Source organism: Strongylocentrotus purpuratus, unplaced genomic scaffold (assembly GCF_000002235.5).
Source record: "Strongylocentrotus purpuratus isolate Spur 01 unplaced genomic scaffold, Spur_5.0 spur5_contig_863, whole genome shotgun sequence".
NCBI classification, from domain to species: Eukaryota; Metazoa; Echinodermata; class Echinoidea; order Camarodonta; family Strongylocentrotidae; genus Strongylocentrotus; species Strongylocentrotus purpuratus.
The window spans coordinates 1180001-1196149 of record NW_022145572.1 but is presented as its reverse complement, the minus strand read 5'-3'; the positions used below and the strand labels follow the sequence as shown (position 1 = coordinate 1196149).

General features: G+C 37.4%; 1 protein-coding gene across 1 annotated transcript in view; it reads left to right on the top strand.

Annotated features, from left to right (window-relative positions):
* The first annotated feature begins 9307 nt into the window (after nucleotides 1-9307).
* Nucleotides 9308-16149, top strand: part of LOC115919298 (tail-anchored protein insertion receptor WRB-like) — a 7476-nt gene continuing 634 nt past the window's right edge. Inside the window, exons 1-4 of the mRNA XM_030972718.1 lie at nucleotides 9308-9410; nucleotides 11578-11743; nucleotides 13023-13090; nucleotides 13736-16149. The exon at nucleotides 13736-16149 is cut by the window's right edge and continues 634 nt beyond it. Coding sequence (XP_030828578.1) covers nucleotides 9324-9410; nucleotides 11578-11743; nucleotides 13023-13090; nucleotides 13736-13963 — 549 coding nt within the window. The 5' untranslated portion in view covers nucleotides 9308-9323 and the 3' untranslated portion in view covers nucleotides 13964-16149. The remainder of the gene's footprint in view (nucleotides 9411-11577; nucleotides 11744-13022; nucleotides 13091-13735) is intronic.

Genomic DNA, 16149 nt, shown 5'->3' with positions numbered 1-16149 from the left:
CAAAATTCCATCTAGTTTCCTATTGAATACTGTGGAGTTTATTAACCTGTTTCTATAAATTGGTCTTGGCGAGTTCACAACCAGTTGTCATGTATGGTCACAAAAGTGATCTGCAGGGGCGTACGCAGGATTTTTTTCAAGGGGGGGGGGGTTTAAAATCTGGCCCAAGATATTTTGCTCCCGAAAATTTGAAAATCGCGCCGGCCGAAAAGTCGCTCAGTGGGGGGGGGGGGGGGGGGGGGGGAGGGGGAGGGGAGGGGGATAAGCGGACACTTTTTTTTTTTTGGTCTTGAAATTTGAAAATTTGAAATTTTTTGTCGTTGGGGGGGGGGTAAGGTCACTTTACGTTAGTCGTGGGCATAATTTTTTTTTTTTTTTTTTTTTTTTAAATTTAAAAACAAAAAAAACAAAAAAAAAAAAAAACAAAGAGGGGGGGGGTTTGAGTTTTTTGGGGGGGTTTACACACATACAAATACCAAAGGGGGGGGGGGGGTTGAACCCCCAAACCCCCCCCCCCCCCCCCCCCCCTGCGTACGCCCCTGGTGATCTGTATATGTGTAATTCCGTTACCAGCAAATGGGCAATAATATAGGTAGTTTGTCACACTTTGTGTGATGTTCCTACTTGCAAACTAAACCAAATTAAAACTAGAAATTTAATTCGTCATGGGGACGAATTAGGTGGTCTGTCTTCAATTTTCATGATCATTGACACGTCAAAAAGTAAAAAAATTGATGAAAAAAAATTGTTGGAGACGCCCGGACTCGATTCAGGGACCTCGAGGTCGGAAGTCAAGTGCGTTACCTATATACCAAAATATTTCCCATAGAGATTACACGGAAACGGAAAATACAATTCTCAAATCCCACTTTGTAAGTGAAATATTAGCATGATACCGGCATCTGATCGAAAAATAAATGGCACACTTATTATAGCTCATTGTCTCAGCTACAACATACTCAAAGCTCAGCGTAAACGAAGAAAAAACGACGGAGATGTTGCTCGCGAAAGACAACAATGTAGAATCCAGTTTTGAGAAAAAGTCATGTCCCGTAGAGAATACACGCAAAATGTGAAAATTGACATGCCTCCTTTAATCACAAAAATACGCCATGATGCCATTGTCAAAATGAAAAATACGTCGTGACTTTATTTGTAGAGATTTGTCTCAGCTAGAACATATCAAAATTTGGATGAAAATTGATCATTATTTACAGAGATACAATCAATTTTCCAAAAATATGCTGACGTCATAATATGCAAATTGAAATTTTGAGTTCGGAGGCCATTATGATGACGTCATGAGTTAATTGAGTGTCAAATGAGACATGAAATCATATCTCCGACTCATAATCTATCCAAATATGAAAAAGAATTGGGAGTATCTATCTATTCTGAAGAGCTACAATGGATTTTGTATAGGCATGTTTTTGCCCATATATGCTATGTATTACAAGAGCTCGCACGCACGGACATTTACCTTGAACGGAGGCAATCATGATGACGTCATGAGTTAATTGAGGGTTCGAACGGACTTTACCTTGAACGGACGCTCATTTCGTTATTAATGGTCATAAAGAGATAAACATGGTATCAAATCGTTTGGAATAAATTGGGCAATACTATGATAGACAAAAAAAAGGCGATTCTCGGTTGCGTACGACCATTACGAACACAAACATGCGCGCAAATTTATGCTTGCGAAAATTTTCGAAATTTTCGAAATGCTTGAAATGGCCTAAAACGTACTCTAATTTGATCAAAAAGTGATTATGAGCATTTTTTATTTTTGCGCGCACCGACGCGCGGACGGACGCGTACGCGCGCGGTAATTGACCTTAAGTTGACCGGACGGATATTGACCATAATCGTTATAAATATGAATGAGAAATGATTTACGGTTATGAAGATATGATCATGAGTTGATTCTCAGAGCACTTCACAAAATGGCGCCTGGATGACGTCACGATATGTTGATGAACTTGAAAATGTTCCTGTCACGTCTTAAGATGATGACCTATGACTGTGTTAAATTTGAAAGAAATTGGACGGTTCAATTTTGAGTAATCGTGCACACAAAAGAGTGGTCACAAATTTATTTTAATTGAATTGTGTTTTTGTACAAATTCAATTAAAATACTAGAATTTAATTCGTCACGAAGACGAATAAGGTGGTCTGTCTAAGTTTTATGATAGATTTGAGAATGGGAGAAGTTATATAGACATGTAAACAATGATGATCATGATGAACATGGTGATGATCATGATAGTAAAGGTGATGATGATGATGATAATGATAATGTTGTATGACGATAAAAACGACAAAGTTAATGATGATGATGAGCAAAAGCATAATCCTGACAACTGATTAAAAAAATTGAGGAAATATTTAGATAGCAAATAGTCTCAGCTACAACATACTAAAATTTGGGAGAAAACTATTGAATAACAATCGAGATCCTGGTTAAAACACCTTGTCATGCAGATTCATGTTTTGAAAAAAGTGACCTCCCATAGACATAACACGTAAATATGACAAATTATGCATTGTCACCTTTAATCGAATATTTAACTATGATGACGTCATCTAAATGAAAAATAAATGGCATATTTCTGATAGAGAATTATCTCAGCTACAACATAACAAAATCTGGGAGAAGATCGATCACTGATAAGTGAGATAATCTCAAATAAACAAAGACAAGAATGACGTCATCAACAAAATACATTTGTTTGAGTTTAGATGCCAATATGATGACTTTATTTCACTTTGTACGAGTCAGGGTGGTATGAAATCATATCTCCAACTCATGCTTTCTCCAGCCATGATATAAAAATTGGGGGTCAATGGACTATCTGAAGAGCTATTTCGATTTTTAAAATGGCATGTTTTTGATCAAATTTGCACTATATTGCCCATAGCAGTACGCGCGGATTTTGAGCTTTGACGCACGCTCACGGCCTTATGAAATATGAAGAGTGACTGAAATTAATGTAAATTGTCAATTACGTTAAGAGGAATCAAAATCATGTAAACATTTTGAATTTGACCTTTTCCGCGCGCTGTGAGCGCGCACACCGCGCGCGGGGACACTTACGGTCGGAAAATTTTGAAATGCTTAAAATGACCTGATTCGTACTCTCGTTTAATAGTTTAGTAATTTGAGCAATTTTAAATTTTGACGCGCACATACGCGCGCGTCATGACCTTTATGTGACCTTTGATGACATGACCTGTTGACCCTTGACCTAAAGTATATGTGATATGAATATGAATGACCTTTGCTGATGCATCATGAAGATATGATGGATAACGTGATTTCACAAAATGGCGCCTGGATGACGTCACGATAACCTAATGACCTTAAAAATGTTTCTGTCACGTCTCATGATAATGACCTATGACTGTGCCAAAATTGAATCAAATTGACATAACCAATCTTACGTTATCCGACACACAAAAAAGTGAAGAAATAAATAAAAATAAATAAATAATAATAATAATAATAATAAAGAAGAAAGAAAATTCTGACGAAATCAATAGGTGGTCTGTTTATAACAGACCACCTAATTAGTTGTAAACTAGTATGATAACACATATTGACATAAATTTAATCACTACACATCAATATTTGCTCAGAAATGTAATATTTACTTGCCATTTAACAATATAAAATAAGCGTTTTCCAACAGAAATTAAGTACACATATGAATTGCTTTGTAGTTAAAATCAATTATTGCAACCCCTGAAACAATTAAACAACAATTTAAGCCTACATAATGTTTACAAAATCACCTTTTTTCAAGCTTATTTCAGAAGACGTAATTCCGTTACCGCTACCTTCTTTCATAAAACCATCCAGCATAGATAAACCATGACAACTTCACCCCCCAAAAAATGCCATGGGACAGTCAACAACATATAAGCTCCCAAAGCATTACTTCATCCCAAATCGACTGCAGATTTCAGACGAAATCTTTTCAAAGTTAGTGTAAAAAATAACCTGATTTTTCTGCCGTAATTCCGTTACCGACACACTTTTGGTCCTGGGGTGTTCCGAATGTTGGAAAAAAAAATCAATTTGATTTTCTAACAGGTGCATAAAACAGAAAGAATAAAAAGATAAATAATCACCTAGATCTAGGTCTAACCACCTGTCTACAGTATATAAAAATAGAGCCCAAATTTTTCTGAAATGTAATTCCGTTACCGTGGAATTGCCCATAATGGGGCCTAGACCTACATGTACATCTAGGCCAATCTGGACCAATTAAAACCAACTGAGATATCTAGATCTAGACTAAATCCTATTCGGGATCCTATTATTATTTAAGTCCCATTGAAACATGTTAAAACCTATTGAGACTAATTAGGTATTGGAACCAATTGAAAATTCATTGGTGTTCTAATAGATCTAGATATAGATCTAGATCTAGATCTATAGTGGTTTCAATTGGAATTTCGTCTTGGGCTGGCTCTCATCAACATCATCTGCACGATGTTTGGTACGGTATGCATATCAGTGATATTATCACGGAGTGTAAAGACACTCACCGTCATTTCTGTCAGCTTCATGGAGGCCCGCATGGAGGACAAAATCTCCTGGCGTCATATTCCTTAAATTCTCAATACCTCTGTTAGCAAAATACAGCATGGTGTCAAGGAAACATTATTCTTTTGGAGACCATCGGCAGAGAATGAATCTAGATCTACCTCTAAGTTCTAACAGTTAGACAGGCTTTGCAGAATCATCGTCATGTCATCCTTCGGAATGACAGGGTGGTGTTTCAGAGCAGCTTTAACTGTTGCTTTTTTCACAACAGTCAACAGCTTTGAATGTTTTCCCACTTCTCGAAAACGAATCCTCTTTGGTAATGGTAACATTTCTTGACGCCGAGAAATGTCTTTGAAGGCTAAATCGCAAAGCCTTCATCGTTTTCTTGCTGTAGGTCTAGGCCTAGATGATCTAGGCCTAGGCCTACTCCGTTTTGATTCCGAGCTAGCGTAGAACTGCAAGAGAAGGGGGACTAGGAGTAGGAAGGTCTAGGGCTTCGTTATTCACAAGATCATCATCAATTAAATCCCGAAACACAGAAAGCCCGTACTGATCTGTTTCTTCCTGTTTTTGCTGTCACTTTAGATTTCAACAATTCGTCCACATCTAACAGGAGAAAATGGGGATAGTCGGCAGCCATTTCACCACGGTTACTACTGCCTGAACTTGGGGAGCAGCCATTTTGTCGAACTATGTTTTTTCAGCTGCCTTTCTCAATGCGCGATAGCGCGCACGCCGTGCCGGAACTCTTCCGATGGCTATGCATACCGTACCGGCTGAAGAAATTTAAGGCAGGCGGGGGATTTAATAGCTTGCGCGCGTTCGTTGCACATCAAAAAATTGAAGAAATTTAGATATCGAACGCAGAAATATCAGTGATCGGTGGAAAAAGAGGATTCCGGAATATCCCTTATTCGTGCTCTATATATCATGAGGGATATAATTTAAAAAGATACATAAAAGGTTTACCCGTTGGTCCCTATATAGCTCATGCCTCATGGTCCCCTTTTTCTTATAGTAATTAAGAGCTGATTTGAAGAGATAACCACCTGTAACTGACCAGGGAGGTCTAATCCCTCACTGGCCAAACTAGTGCAGATCTTCGATGTACCACATACATGTTAAACATTACGAACAATATGGTCGACAGCTTTTAATACCAACACGTATCGTAATCGGATAGGACGTGGGGAAGAGTGAAAATACCTATTTTCGGGCAATCGCCACTTCATATTTGGTCATTCAGTGCAATTTGTTGTTATTTTTATAAACAAATTTGCAAATCGATAAAAACTTAAAGGAAACCAAAACCTTCATACTAAGTTACTTTTATTGTAAAGTTTAAAAGATTTGAATAAAATCAGTGAAAATTTGAACAAAATCGGGCAAGGAATAAGGAAGTAAGAGTGTGTGTGTGTGTGTGTAATTGGGTTTTTACAGACGTGTATCAATCAGATATGATTATTTACGTCTGGGACCGACCTTTAACGTCACCATCCGACAGACGTGACTCAGTTTTGAACCTGCGTCCTCGGCTGAATCAGTTTGTAACTTCCACTGTTGGCTGGATTACAGGCGCACGCCACAACGCCTAAGAGCTTTTTGAAATGACTAGTCACTAGAGGGCGGTATTCAATTTGATGACATCATCTGTGAACAACTCTCCATGCCTTTTGTACATTAAATTTCACAATTTTTTTGTTTTCTTCGTATTTATTTGTGTTCTTGATCCGACTTCATAACATGTGAAGTAGAATATCATTTTGCATTCTATATCTTGCTATCGGGGGAGTACATTATCTCAATCACAAGAAAGAAGGAAAAACATGAAATTTGATGTACAAAAGGCATGGAGAGTTGTCCACAGATGATGTCATCAAATTGAATACCGCCCTCTAGTGACTAGTAATTTCAAAAAGCTCTTAGGCGTTGTGGCGTGCGCCTGTAATCCAGCTATAAGTGGAAGTTACAAATTGATTCAGCCGAGGACGCAGGTTCGAAGCTGAATCACGTCTTTCGGATGGTGACGTTTAAAGGTCGGTCCCAGGACGTAAATAATCATATCTGATTGATACACGTCTGTTAAAACCCAATACACACACACACACACACACTCTTACTTCCTTATTCCTTGCCCGATTTTGTTCAAATTTTCACTGATATTTTTCAAATATCTTAAACTTTACAATAAAAGTAACTTAGTATGAAGGTTTTGGTTTCCTTTAATTAATTGGTCCCTGTTAGTAGGCCTAATATTAAGATGATTCAAATTTGTGCTCGTTTAAAAATTCGCTGTGAAATTAGGAAAATGGAAAGACCCAGTTGCGATATGGGCGCTTTTGACAGATTTATCTTCTTTAGTATTTTACATTTCCAAAATATCATTAATAACGAAAAAAGCTTCGAGACTGCGTGCCAGTGTTTTATTTTGTTTTAAAATTGAGATAATTAAAAAGGCATTAGTCCAATATTGCGTTTGAGAATGTAAAATAATGTCCTCCCTCGAGAGGGAAAAGGTGATGGCGAAATAAAGTCTTGTTTTTATTGATTTTGGTACCTTTGAGTATCACAACTTGCATGGTGATGCCTAGCTAATAATCAATTGTTGACCTTTGACTTTATCAATTTGACAGTTTTGCTCTAGTGTTTGCTTTTGTATCAGTATGTATACTGTTATCTTTTCTTTTTCTGTTTACCGCTCCAACACCTTGCATTTTCGGCATTTGTAACCAATAAGCAATGTTAATTGCTTCTGCATATCAATATTTTTGTTGTTTATTTTGGTTAAAAATATATTATTTTTTTAGTCAGGCGCGGATCTACGGGGGGGGGGGGTTAGGGGGTTTAACCCCCCCCCCCCTTGGGCGGCCCTTCCCCCCCCCCCCCCCCCAAAAAAAAAAAAAAAAAAAAACGCACGCTGGAGAGAAACCTTTTCAAGTGCAAATATTGTGAGAAGATATTCAACTCATCTGGTAACTTAACCAAACACATGATAACTCTGGATATAACTGTGTATTAAACTGTTACTTGATTTAAAAAGATGTTATCATGCACTGATTTTTATGGTCTCCATTGTGTTAATAGATGCCAGGAAAACATCACTTACGGGGTTCAAATAAACACCCCAAAAAAAAATCGGCTCGCCGCTTCGCGGCTCGTGGACGATGCTCTGCATCGTCATTATTGTAGTCAACCCCCCCCCCTTTAAATAGCAAAAAGCTAGATCCGCCCCTGTTAGTTCCAAATCATCGTATGTATTATGATACATTATATTATTTACTTCATGCATTATGTGTCATGTTATGGCAAGAAGAAAAAGGGAGTTTTTCTGCTGTTATAAGCAGGCACGTAGCCACGGGGGGGGGGGGGGGCACGAGAGGGCACGTGCCCCCAAGAATTTCCAAGATCGGTTTAACTTTTTTAGACCCTTTTTTTACCTCGATCGGTGTATGTACCCCCCCCCCCCCCCCCCCCCCCCGTGCGTGTTCCTTTTGAATTTTGCTATATACACTGCATTAATTGTAAATTAAACTACTAATGATAATTTGTTTACTAAAACAAATGAGTGATGTACATCAATGAAGATTAATAAATACAATTATATAAATACAATACATGTTTATTCTTTCCGTAACAAATGTTTACGAAAATTCTGTCTCATTATTATTTCACTGTTTTACGCATAATAATACTAATATGACTTAATGAAGTGAATAAATAATGATAGTGCAATAATAGAGGACAGCAAAATAAATTGTGCAAAGTGTGATTTTGGACAAGAATATTTGTATCTTTGAATAATTGCGTTGTCTCTCGTCGTGTAAGAAAGATAGGACTATAGATTAAGAAAATAGATCGATAATATTATCCAAAAGAAAAAAATGAATGAATGAATAACTTAAAACATGAAAAATCTGAATGAATGAATGAATAAAAGAATGAATAAATAAATGAAGGAAAGATAAAGAACGTAAGTCAGCAGGGAATTGATCCTGGCGACGGGGTATACATCTCCACCGTATTAATAGGAGTCTTTGCATGGGTAATGATCTTTTGGGATAGTGACTAGGACTATCAATGATAGGGCTTCATCTTCAGGTCATAATGGATAAAGTTGACGTGTAGTAAAGGTAGGGTGGATGAATTATTTAAACATATCAATTATTTATGATTTATTTAAGATATGGTGACAAAAAGAGAGGTAAAAAATTTAAGAGATTTCACCTACTTGTGACTCACTCAGCGGAGTCACCCCCTTCCCCCCCCCCCCCCCCCCCCGGCCCCCTTTCTGTCTCTATTTCTCTCTCTCCCTCTCTCTCTCTCTCTCTCTGTCTCTATAGTCTCTCTCTATTTCTCTCTCTTTCCCTCCCGAGACTCACTTTAAAATTTTAAAATACAGATCTCTTTCTCTTTCTATCTCTCTATTTTTGAAATTCTTCTTCTTTTTCTTCTTCTTCTTCTTCTTCTTCTTCTTCTTCTTCTTCTTCTTCTTTTTCTTCTTCTTCTTCTTCTTCTTCTTCTTCTTCTTCCTCCTCCTCCTCCTCCTCCTCCTCCTCCTCCTCTTCTTCTTCTTCTTCTTCTTCTTCTTCTTCTTCTTCTTCTTCTTCTTCTTCTTCTTCTTCTTCTTCTTCTTCTTCTTCTTCTTCTTCTTCTTCTTCTTCTTCTTCTTATTCTTCTTCTTCTTCCCACGGCCTTTTGATCTTTTTTCATGTGCACGTGAGATCGAAGGTTTTTCCAAGCGAATTATCTTACAAGCTACCATACAAGATGTCGTCCTCCATTGCTGTTTTTGTGTTGATTTATGTGGCCATTGTTCACACTTACAGACTGTATATACCCGCCATATCTAAGTTGGTAAGTAATTAAATGATGTAAAGAGAAGGGGGATGGTGTGAATCTATAATCTGTGAAAAATCACCATGTTATTTCACCCTCAAAATGGCAAACACATTGTAGTCTAGATCTATGTAGTCCCATTGGTTGTATTTTGTGTTGGATGGGAATAGGCTAGACATGGCGGATATTACAGTGCAGTACTACTAGATCTAGATCTAAAGTAATTGCAGAATACCCTACCAATGGTGCTAAGGTAGTGACTTCAATGCTAGATGTACAATTATCTGAATAATCTGAAAATTTGAGCGAAAACCGACCATAATTAATGGTACAAATTGGGAAAAACTGATCTGATCGATTCCTTCTCCCAACTAGACACAATTTAATTACATTTTACGAATTACGTGAATAGAAATCTCACAAAGCAATAAAATGGCTCTACATTCCATTCCAGACATTTAAGTGTTGACAGATTTTTATAGCCTGTTTTTATGTCCTTTTTTCACGGAAAAACGGTTGGGAAAATTCAAAAATGGTTGGGAGAATTTAAGGTTAGATTCAGAAGCGCCGCACATCGACGTCCGTTCGAAAACCCGTTGAACTTTGTTAAAAATCTTCATATTGCGTGAATTAATTTCGGATTTGGGGCATCGTAGTTGGATAATCCATACATACAAACATAATTTTAGGCCTACGTGTTTTGCATCCTGATTCAACAGGTTTGTGATATTAACCATCACAATGTTACTAAGTACCTTAAACACGTATGTAACATTAAAAAATAGAGGTACAGAGTTGAGAGCGATGGACCCAAGTGGCAGAAGTCTTGCTAGAATAACCAGAAACTCAAGTAAAACTCATAAACGAAACTGGTAAATTTTATTTGTTTCTTATTTTTTATTAATATTGAGTGGTTAATATGTACAGGGTGTATGATTAAAAAATTAGTACGTTAGCTGCAGCAGGTTTCACAAAATATTGCACGAATGTCACTCGTATTTTGTGTCTGAATTACCTACTTACCTACTTACAGTACAGTGTTGCCTCTTTTACTACACAGCCAGGATAGTGATGCAGCTACAGTGTATGTGTGGTCCCGCACACTTACTTGTATGTACCTTGCGCTTTACCTTGGGAATAGCTAATTGGTCAATTTTAGTCAAGAAACATTGTTTTATAGCTTAATTAATATCTTGACCTTGAGAGGGAGCTATACAACATGAAGCGTTTATTATTTACAATTTAATAACTTTAGACTCGATTTCAACCGTGACAACGATCACTGAATATTGTAGGATCACATATGCTTCCAATATGTTCATTTGAACCAAATTCATGACCCCATACCAAAACTTTGTATTACCTTTTATATAGTAGTGGTTAAATGTCTCGTTTCAAAAATACAAAAGACAAAAATAGTTATGTGCCTATACTAGACTAGTATTGGTCGATGGTCGTTGGTCATTAGCTTCTTTCATTAGTTTAATATTTGTCAGTATCTACGTCGATGGTCATTGGTTGTTGGCTTTTTTAAACAAATATGCCTTACTTTTTGGTCGATAGTGACGGACTCTTTCATTAAAATAGTATTTGGTCGATGGTTGTTGATCGTTAGGTTGTGTGCCCCGATTCTGTGCTAAACAATATATTTTAATACTCGGTAGCATTGAATGCCCTTAAAACCATCGTAGGGTATTCTGCAGATGTTCCGACATAGCATTGCCATTGGCAACCATAAATACCTGATTTTGCAGAAGGCTTCGTTTTTGTTTCTAGTGCCCGGACTTAGGACCCATCTCCTTCTTTTTATGATTATTATTCTCATTAGTAATAAATATTATTATTATTAACATTACCCCAGTAATAAGATTTAATTTCTAATCCGCACATGAAAATGCACACAATCAGCTCCCTGGGTAGTATTCTATCCACGCCATAATACAAGCGCACATATGCCAATCCAACCACATTCACATCTTACCGGTTACCCATTTGAAACCTGGGTGGAGAGTGGCAAATGTAGGTTAATGTCTTACTAAAGGACATTAGTGCCGCAGCAGTTCTCGAACGGTGAATAATTGGTACACTTTGAACCGTGATCCACAATTGGGTGATGTATCCACCAGACCATGACACCTCATAGCTTGAATGATTTGTTTTCTCTCTCTCTCTCTCCTACATGTAGATTTTGAAGAAACTCAAGTTGGTCTCTGCACAAAATGAAGACAAGAGAAAGGCATTACAAGATCTTCTGGATCAGCAATCCGAGATTGACATGAAAGAAGAATTTGCAAAGTACGCCAAGATTGAACGGAAGATCATTAAACTCAAAGAGGAATTGAAATCTTTAAGTAAGTTCAAAAGGTTGAAAATGCAGGCAGTAGTATTTAGGATCTTAGATTTCTAGTTGATGCAGCTTTTGGAAAGCAAATTTAAAAAATGTAAAAATTAGAATCAAGTCTTGTAGTGCATATCATACAGACGCATTTTATATTGAAGAGCTGTGTAAATAAAAATTCCAGAGCTATCTTTGGGTAAATTGAAGTTTCAAAATAAAGTGTGGGCGTCCTATGTGTGAAGAAAAAAAAACCTCTTCAATTCATCAGTAGGTGTGATTGAAGTTAACAGCTAAGTAGAAGTGAGTGATTACCATGCCACACTACAGCAAAGTAATTACTGCTTGTAGGGATTGGCTTGCATGGTGATGTATATATATACAGTAGGCTTGTGGATGCACCATGTGAGAAAGGGAAGGAAGGAGGAGTCCTAAAAAGAAAGATTACAGAGAGTCCTTTTCAGGACTCCTCATCCCTTCCTCTCTCTCACATGGTGCATCCACAAGCCTACTGTATAGCGAAGTAATTGTTTTGAAAATGATGTATCAAGAAATAAATCCTACATGGAAACGCTAGAGAGACACAGGCCTGTGAAAGTTTGAGCAAAAACCAATTAAAATTAAGAAAGTTATACATTTTTTAAGGTGCAGTCAATCAAGCTTAAATTGGAAAAGTTCTCTCCTCCCGTTGGCCCTGTACTAAAAAACTTCCAAAATCTATATTTTTCCTTAAAATTTTCAATCATACAACCTGAACATAATTATTGCAAATACATTTGTATACAACCCTATATGACACAAATCTATTCCGCCATCAATAACTAAGAAAATGAAAGTTTATGAAACTTTCTGTACAGAGCAAATTTGAGAAGAGCTTGCAAGATACGTCAAAATTTTGCCAATTTGTATTTAACTGATGGCAATTTTTGTGTTAATTCATAAAATTTCACATGTTTAATCAGATATTCCTCAAGCTTTCACTTATTTTTTTTCCTTATTTTTTCTGCTTTCATCAAAACCAACTTAATATTAGGGTGGACTTCCCCTTTAACTAGAACTGGTAATCAATGTTTCTGGATACAAAGCCCAATGTTTGGCTAATGGACACGGTAAAGTTCAACTCACTCTCACTTGAATACATTAAAATAAGCAATTCTTTGCTACGAGCTAAGTTACAGACAACCTTTATTATCATTTCACTCTTGATACTATTCTTCCTTTTGCCTCTTCCAGATAAGCTGATAACAAATATGTTAGTTATAATATTATTTCCTTTTATCAATTAACATCCGCAGAAAAGTCTCAAGTTGCAACCAGATTTACTGTCAGCTGGGGTATCACATTAGCTTTGAACACCATCTATGTGAGTATTAATATAGAAATGTTGACTGCCTTGAGGGGCACAGTAAAAACTATGGCCCCAAAACGACAGTCGAGAGGCACAGCACAGTTGCGAGATCCCTGAGGGCCGTGTTTTACCGTGACACAAAAAAGAAGCATTCGTTTTATATATACCGCATCCTTCGTTAGCTCAGAAATCTATTTCAAAGACAGATGAAATACGGTACCGTAACGTAATTAATCAATCTTTCAAAATTTTGTTTGGTGAACATGTATGATAAGGTGCCAGCTGCACACCCGCGTATCTAAATTGCCAAAGCTACTACAAAGACATAACTAAGCTCGGTCAATATTTTTCACCATACCACCCGGCAGTCTGTAGTAAATTTCATGCCCGCAAATTTGACCAATCAGAGGCCTAGAATCTAGACATGCGGTATATAATATAAAATAGTACTGAAAGATACAATTTAGATCGTCTTAGTGGAAAGCTACAAGTGTCTTGCCAAGGAATAACATTATGCTTAAACTTTTAAGATAGACATCAGTTGTATGGAGCCAGAAGGGCATATAAATAAACACAGGATTGGCATGTACTTTAAATTCAGGTAATGTGAGAAATCAATCAACCAAGTCACTATCAACATTTCCCCCTTCCCTTTGACAGAGCATTTTTATGATTGGCCTGATCTGGAGCTACCGCTATGAGCCCGTCATTCTCCTGGAGGAGGAGTGGGCCTGGCCTTTCGGGCGGATCCTGGCCTTCCCCTGCGGCATTCCTGGGGCTGTAGGCATAACCGCCTGGTTAGCTGTGTGCTCGGCGATGGTTGCACGGCTACAGGGATCCGTCCAGTACTTTTTTCTTGGAGAAAGGACCAGTTCAAAGACGTCTTGAAGGTACAGAGATATCACTGACTGAATGACGAAGATGTGTTTAGGACTTTAGGTACTGTCTGTGTGTAGAGGTCAATGGTAGACCTTGATCTCAAGACTTTGATGCATGTTTGATGTCTATGTCCCAACCCAAAGGCTGAATGTGAAATAAATGTGTCTCCTGGGGGGCGTTTCACAAAACTTGTCATCATTGACAAATGACAGTTTTTGTTATAAGCTACTGAAATCCTTGCTTCTGATTGGTTATCAGCAGATTTGTCACTGATTTTTGTCATTTGCCATTGAAAAAAGGCTTTGTGTAACTAGTCCCTGGTCTTGTCCTCAAGATCTCAAGTCTTTACTACAGCACTAGAAGTCGTAACCCATAGTTCTTTTTGAGGCATGAGAACGAGGCGTCAAGAGTTGAGTCTAAGAAGGTTTAACATCGTTACTTCAATCACAATAAACGTGATGTAGCAAGATCAGTGTAGGTCTCAAGTTTATCATGTTTCAGTCATGGTCCGATCCACGACCTAATGCATCATGAATGAAAATTAAAACTTTTCCTCCTGGTCGTGGCCTGGAGACCGCGTGTCTATACTACAGCACTAGCGCAGGTAGCGTCTAGATCGCAGTGAGGCTGTAGCACAAGGTCATGATCTGAAGTAGTCCGTGTATAGATACTAGATAGAATCTATATATGTCATTAGATGAACTTTGTTGAAGGTTAGTGTCTGCATGCTGGTGTGTATAAATGTGTAGGTTTGCGGTTTCACCATACGGGTAGCCCTGAAAGGGACTGTTTGGTTTGAAAGGGGAAAGAAAAGCGGGTGAGAGAGAGAGTAAGGGAGAGGCTTTCGGTTCTGCCATTTGGAGGATTACTTGGTATGGTATGGATAGAGGTATTTAGTTCAGTATTTATTAAATTCCATGGTAAAAAACAGTAACATCAAAATATTACTTTTACATAATTATTATTAACATAGTACAATATTGACAGTAAAAAGCAAAGGAATTAGGTTGCTGTATAAACACCCTAGAGGGTTTGTCTGGACAGCCACCAGAAACAGTAAAACTAGTAACGGAATCATACAAAATGATATATGGTATTTGAATACACAATAACAAAAAACAACAACAAAACAAAACAAAACAATGTAGAACATAAGCAAAAGCAAAAACAAAAACATACATGAAGACCGCACAACCCTAGGTAGTGAACAAATAAAGATCTTTTGTTGTTTCTGGAATGGAGTCCTGAAAGGGACTTGTGAACTACTGTAGGTTATGATTGCAGAGAGAGAGATGGAGGCTCAAAAATTCCTAATATGCAGTTTGAGATAAATTGGAAGCAAGCTTCAAAGACATCACAGACTTTGTGATTCAACTACATGTACAACTGATTTGGGGTAGAAATTGCTTCCAGTTTTATGTTTTACAAAGAAAATATTCTTGATGCAATTTGAAATCGTCATATGAATATTTTCTGTAATGATAATGTGGCATGTTTTCAAGTTAGGTGAAGGTCTGGACTTAAAAAATTATGAACCGTTCTTTAAACATACCCCAACTCAGGGTCCAATTAGGACATTTCTCTAAATTAATACAATGCCCTAGAACTTTTATTTCATTATTCTTATGGCTATGCAGAAACTCCGCAGAAGTTGTGTGTGCTAACCTCCACACTAACCTTTTTAGAAAGGGATCCGGATCTTACCTTGTACAGTCTGTGTGAATGAGCCCTATGCAAAGATTCCAAAATTGTTGGGGTCTGAACTTCATTTTTGGGGTGCCCTTGTGTCTCGGGCACCTGTTAGGCTGTTAGTGTTGGGTCATGCAACATGTGAAACAGGTATTCTATTATTTAATCTAGCCTATACCTGTACATGTGACCTTCTCATTCGTTTGTAACATTATCTTTACATGTGCCATGATTTGAATGTGCAATATATATGTCCATTGTGAAAATGTAACAGTAATTGTAAATTAGGAGAAGATTTAGTTGCCAAATATCAATGACAGTAAATTGTTGACATATTTATGTGCATTTTTTCAAAACACCTTAGTCTTGATTTGTCAACTGCATGACATATTGACACCATTTCAGGGCATTATGCTGTTTGTATTACACGAAGGATTGTCTGTCGTTTTTGTTTTAATCCAATTGAAGATCATCTCATCATTCAGTTCACAGTTTTGTAAATAATG